The sequence below is a fragment of the Chrysochloris asiatica genome, unplaced genomic scaffold, assembly GCF_000296735.1.
Source record: "Chrysochloris asiatica unplaced genomic scaffold, ChrAsi1.0 scaffold00155, whole genome shotgun sequence".
Classification (NCBI taxonomy): domain Eukaryota; kingdom Metazoa; phylum Chordata; class Mammalia; order Afrosoricida; family Chrysochloridae; genus Chrysochloris; species Chrysochloris asiatica.
The window spans coordinates 5,508,036-5,514,035 of NW_006408673.1; the positions used below are offsets into that span (position 1 = coordinate 5,508,036).

Sequence of the window (6,000 nt, forward strand, 5' to 3'; positions counted from 1 at the left end):
GAAACAGAACAGCGAGGTAGGGGGACAGATTGTGACCTAGATACCATGTAAAAAATGTATGGGTAATTCTCTTGATAATGAAGACTCATTGAGGTTTTGGGGTCATGAAGGTTGTACCTGAACTACACTTTGGGAATGTTTCTTTGGCAGTAGTTTGTGTAATGAGAGAGGTGAAACCAAAGAAGGTCTTTGATGAGGTGCCAAGTGAAATGGGACCTGAACCAGACTATGGGAAAGGAATGGAACGGGACGGCATGGTTTTCTTTTAGACTTCCTGTGAAGTTCCCTCTCTAAGACTTGGCTTTAAGCATTCTAACACAAACTTTTGCTGATTTATAGTCAGCAAAACAATGTTGAATTTTGAAAAGTTAAGATTGTCTACCAATTACCTTTTATTGTTAAGAAAAATTAATTGAGCTCTTGGGAGCCAGAATATCTGTCCAGAAAGAAACCCACACATACACCCACTTCCGCATATAACTGCATACCACGTAGAAGCAAATCTTAAGTGTTTGTCACTCATGCTGAGTTGGTGCATCTATTTTCCTTAACAAGACAGGCAACTACTTGTTACATTGCCTACACAAGGTGGGTTCCTACTCCTACCAATCCTGTGCACAGCAGAATGAAACCCTGCCTGGTCTGGCACCATCCTCACATTCGTTGTTATGCTTAAGCCCATTGTTGCTGCCACTATGTCAGTTCATCTGGTTGAGGATGTTCTTCTTTCTAGAAAAACAGAAACAGAAATCAGTATATACAGGGAGACTTCAAAAAGTCCAAGGAAAAATTCCATTTATCTTTTAATTCCTCTTTTCCACCAACTTTTTGAAACCCCCTTGTATGTGTATGTCATCAAATTGGTTCCTACTCATACCAATCTTGTGCACAACAGAATGAAATACTGCCCAGTCCTGAACCGTCCTCGGATTCAATGCTATGTTTGAGCCCATTGTTGCAGCCACTGCATCAGTCTATCTGGTTGAGGGTCTTCCTCTTTCTTATTGACCCTATGCTTTATCAAGCATGATGTTCTCCATGGACTGGTCCTTACTGAAAACATGTTTAAAGTATGTGAGAGAAAGTCTTGTGCCATCCTCGCTTCGAAGGAACATTCTGTTTGTACTTTGTCTAAGACAGGTTTGTTCATTACTCTGACAATATTTTTTGCCAACACCCTACTTCAAATGTATCAACTCTTCTTTGGCCTTTCTTATTCATTGTTTAGCTTTCACATGCACATGAAGCAGTTGAAAATATCATGGCCTGAGTACTGTTTACCTCAGTCCTCTAAGTGACATCTTTTCTCTTTAACATTTCAAAGAGATCTTTTGCAGCAGGTTTGCTACCTTGGGCATTGATTATGGATCTAAGTAAAATAAAATATTTCACAACTTTAATATTTTCTCCATTTATCATGGTGTTGCTTATTGTTGTTGTTGTTGTTGTTAAGTGCCGTGGAGTCGGTTCCAACTCATAGCGACCCCGTACAGGATTTCCAAGGCTGTAAATCTTTACGGGAGCAGAAGCCTCATCTTTCTCCCGCAGAACAGCTGGTAGTTTGAAAATGCTGACCTTGTGGTTCTCAGCCTGATTAGTAACCACTATACTACCAGAGCTCTCTGCTTATTGTTAATCACATGTAAATACTTCATTTTAACATCTAGACTAGTTGTGAGGTTGAGCATGTAAGATGGGTTTGGCTTTATCAGGGATTCCATGACCTCAGCTTCAGCGATGTCAGTGGAACCCTAGGGGACACAGGTCTACATTTTGGAGCTTGAACTGCCTGTTGTTTTAAGCGTTCTTTTGTCCTAACAAAAAAACAACCTTGTTTTGTAATTAATAGGCACCTTGTTGAGTCATAAAAGTATCCTTTGCTTTAGTCTATTGAGGTCAAATGTTAATTTTCTCGATATTTAATATGAACTGAAGAAAAACGTTAGCATGAGGTATTATGAGAAGGAGAATACTTCCTCTATCATTACACTTTTTCAAATATCTTCTCTTACCAAGTAAGAATTAGCTAGCTGAAGATTTGTGAATTTCTCCTGACAAATAATGGTTATTTGTCTCTTTCTGCAGATTTCTACACATGGCGGGTCTTCTTCCAATATCAATGGTGGACCTGATCTTGATCGTTGTATGAGTCCTGAAGGTAATTTTCAATCTGATGATTGCTTTTATAAAGGAAATCATCCATGCGAATCTTGGTGCCACCCCAGAAACACTTGTATTAAAGTAGAATCTTCCTATCAGTCTATTGGTGGTCGGTTCACTTCAAGAGGTACTCATATAAAATCTTATGGCTGTTAATTGTTGTTGTTGTTGTTGTTGTTAAGTGCCGTCGAGTCTGGTCCGACCCATAGTGACCCTGTACAGGGTTTCCAAAGTGTCATCAAATCAGTTCCAACTCATAGTGACCCTGTATAGAGTTTCTGAGGAACAGCTAGTGGGTTTGAACTGCCTACCTTGTGGTTAACAGTCCAGTGCTTATCCTACAGTACTATTGTTGTTGTTGTTAAGTGCCGTGGAGTCGGTTCCGACTCATAGCGACCTTGCACAGGGTTTCCGAGGCTGTAAATCTTTACGGGAGCAGAACGCCTCATCTTTCTCCAGCGGAACCGCTGGTAGTTTCAAACTGCTCACCCTGCGGTTCACAGCCCAATTCGTAACCACTATGCTACCAGAGCTCCTGTACTAGGACATTAATTAGACTCTCAAAATTTCAAATTTCAGATTTGGGCTTTGTTAGCAATCAAAATTCTCCAGAGAAACAGAACCAATAAAATATACATACATATACATAGGGGCTTTAAAAAAGTATGTGGAAACCCACACACACCAAAAAAACACAGAAAAAATTGACAATAATTAATGCATGCCTATTGATAATTACATTGAATGTAAAAGGATTAAATATACACAATCAGGAGACATAAAGAACAGAATGGTAAGAGAACAGGATCCTTCAATATGTTGTCCACGAGAGACATATTGAAATAATGGCAACAGCCTAAGTACCTATCTACAGAAGAATAGTTAAATCAGCTTTGATGCATACACACAATGAAATACTACAAAACACTGAAGAATAATGATGAATCTGTGAAACACCTCACAACATGGTTGAACCAGGAGGACATTATACTGAGTGAAATTAATCAAGAAAGGACAAACATTGTTTGAGACCAACATTGTAAAAAGTTAATAAGAGGTTTACTTGATAAAAGAAACAATCTATGATAGTTTGGGTAAGGGAAATTACACATGGGCTAGAGGGTTGTTGTTGTTAAGTGCCGTCGAGTCGGTTCCGACCCATAGCGACCCTGTACAGGGTTTCTGAGGGAGTAAATCTTTACGGGAGTAGAAAGCCTCATCTTTGTCCCACGGAGCGGCTGGTAGTTTCGAACTGCTGACCTTAAGGTTTGCAGCCCGATTCGTAACCACTACGCAAATCTCATCAAGTATTACAGCTCATGAACCCCATCCAAGACAGTAATGTTCTTAAGAGAATGCTGGAAAAGGCAGTATGCATAAATATATAGTTCTCATAGACTTCTCTAATGTCTGATTCTCCAGATCTCACTATTAGTTTTCATTGTAATCACGTCTCTTTATTGGTGTTATTTAAAATTAACATAAAAATGAAGTAAACAAGAAAAAAAAAGTATGTGGAAAAATTCTATTCACCTTTTAGTTCCATTTTCCACGAACTTTTTTGTCTTTTCATATAGATAGAGAGAGAGAGACAGAGAGTGTGTCCTGATGTGGCGCTGTGGGTTAGTGCACTGGACTGCAAAGTTGGTTTGAACCACAAGATCAGGAGTTCAAGATCACCAGCTGTTCTTCAGAAACCCTATACAGGGTTGGTATGGGTTGGAACCAACTCAACCGCACTTAAAAACTACATACATACATACATACATACATACATACATATATATGTATGGAGCTCTGGTAGCGTAGTGGTTATGAATCGGGCTGCGAACCTTAAGGTCAGCGGTTCGAAACTACCAGCCGCTCCGCGGGAGAAAGATGAGGCTTTGTACTCCCGTAAAGATTTACACCCTCAGAAACCCTGTACAGGGTCGCTATGGGTCGGAACCGACTCGACAGCAGACAACAACATATATATATAGATAGATAGATAGATATCTATATCTATATCTATCTATCTATCTATATATATATCGAGAGAGTGAAAGAGCGTAAAAGAGAGAGAAGGAAAGAGAGACTTATTTTAAGACTTATTTTAGCCACTTCAAGTGGTTGTGACAAATGTGAAATCTGCAGGACAGACTAGAAACTTATACAAGAGTTGATGTTGTCTTGAGGCAGAATGTTTTGCTTTTCTGGGAAACTTCAGGTTTTTTTCCTCTAAAGGCTTGCAACTGATTGGAGGAGACCCACTCACAAGATGGAGAATAATCTGCTTTCCTTGAAGTTAACTGATTATAAATGTTAATCACTTCTAAAGACCTTCAAAGCAGCATCTAGACTACTGTTTGATCAAACAACTGACACCATATCATAACCAAGTTAACACAAAAATTTCCATCACAGGCTTTCTTTATTTTTCTTTAGTGGCATTCTGCTCTAATATTCTAAATATAGCCTTTTCTTTCTTTCAGTTATATAAAATATATTTATTTGATTCCTGTTATGTACTAAACACTGGGGATACATTACAAAAAGTAATCAACCTTAACCTCTTCTTTTTGAGAAGGATCTGATACAGAAATTAAAAACTCATCTGAATTTGGTTGAATTTTATTTACTTGAAAATCTTGAGGGAAAATCTTTATAAAACTAAAATTCCCACTTCTATCCTTACTCCCTTTTCCCTAGAATTAGCAGAAAGACTCCCTTTTGCCTGAGACTGATCACTTGTCTCAGTTAATATTTCAGGTATTTAAATTTATTGATTATGTTGTTTTCTGATATCATCCAAAAGGTCAAAAGGAGATTGGTGATTAAGGTATTCTATTAAAAAAATATATGCTTAGAGATTTTCTTTTGTATTATCACAGCTTTAGAAACAAATCCATTGCAGTTTGTTATTATACAATACAAGTATATAGGGATCAAGATGCTGACTTTGCGTTTATTTTATTTATTTATTTATTTAAGGTTTTAATTGTGGATTGAGTGAAAGTTACAGGGTAGATCATCAGTTTTACATTCAACAAATCATACATCTTTTTCATTACAATGATTATAATCCCCTCCAAGAACCATCAGTTAACAATATTTCTCTCTATTCATTTTAGCTCTTTTTAAAAAAAAAACAAAAAAACACTCAGGTATATATAATAATTTCCACCACCAAAGGGCACACTCTTCAAGTCTGCCTCCTGGCCACCAGCTCTTAGTCCCTCTCTTCCCATGAATCTAGAGCCTTGGCTGCTTCCTCTCTCCTTGTCCCCATTTCTGCCTACATCTCTAGTACCACTGCTTCTCTGGATAAAGTCTCACATTCTGCTTGTGCTCTTTTCCCTTGATGGTCATAGGGTCCTTGTTTCTGGACTGTAAGATTAACCACTCCCCTGTTTTTGTTACAAAACTTCTACATTTACAATTGTGACAATTACAATTAGTTATGATAATTAACTCACTATTGAATCATAAGAATCTTATCGTCATCTCTTTTAACCAGACCCATCTAGACAAGATGAAATCTATTCAGTAGGGACTTTCTTCCCCCCCACACTATTAAACTAAACTCCCCCTTGAAACCTTGTAAGCCAGTCACTTTGTACCTTTATCACCCCCCTCATTTTAGGTAGCCAATGTCTAAACTGCCCATCCCTATCTACCCTGTTTACAGAGGAGATAGCATTGATACTTGATGTGAAGACTCCTTCCCTCTCTGTTGGTATTTAGAGTTACTACCTCCATGAATAATGAAGTTGTCAAGGACTTCATTCTTCTTGGATTAACTATCAACACTCATGGAAGCAGCAGTCAAGAAATCAAATGACATATTGCATTAGACAA

At 38.0% G+C, this 6,000-nt stretch overlaps 1 protein-coding gene across 2 annotated transcripts in view; it reads left to right on the forward strand.

The window, feature by feature from the left end:
- DCLK2 (doublecortin-like kinase 2) overlaps positions 1-6,000 on the forward strand; it is a 311,156-nt gene that overhangs the window by 254,201 nt on the left and 50,955 nt on the right. For both annotated transcript variants that reach the window (XM_006870872.1, XM_006870873.1), the window contains one exon: positions 2,086-2,158. In XM_006870872.1, the coding sequence (XP_006870934.1) occupies positions 2,086-2,158 (73 nt within the window). The remainder of the gene's footprint in view (positions 1-2,085; positions 2,159-6,000) is intronic.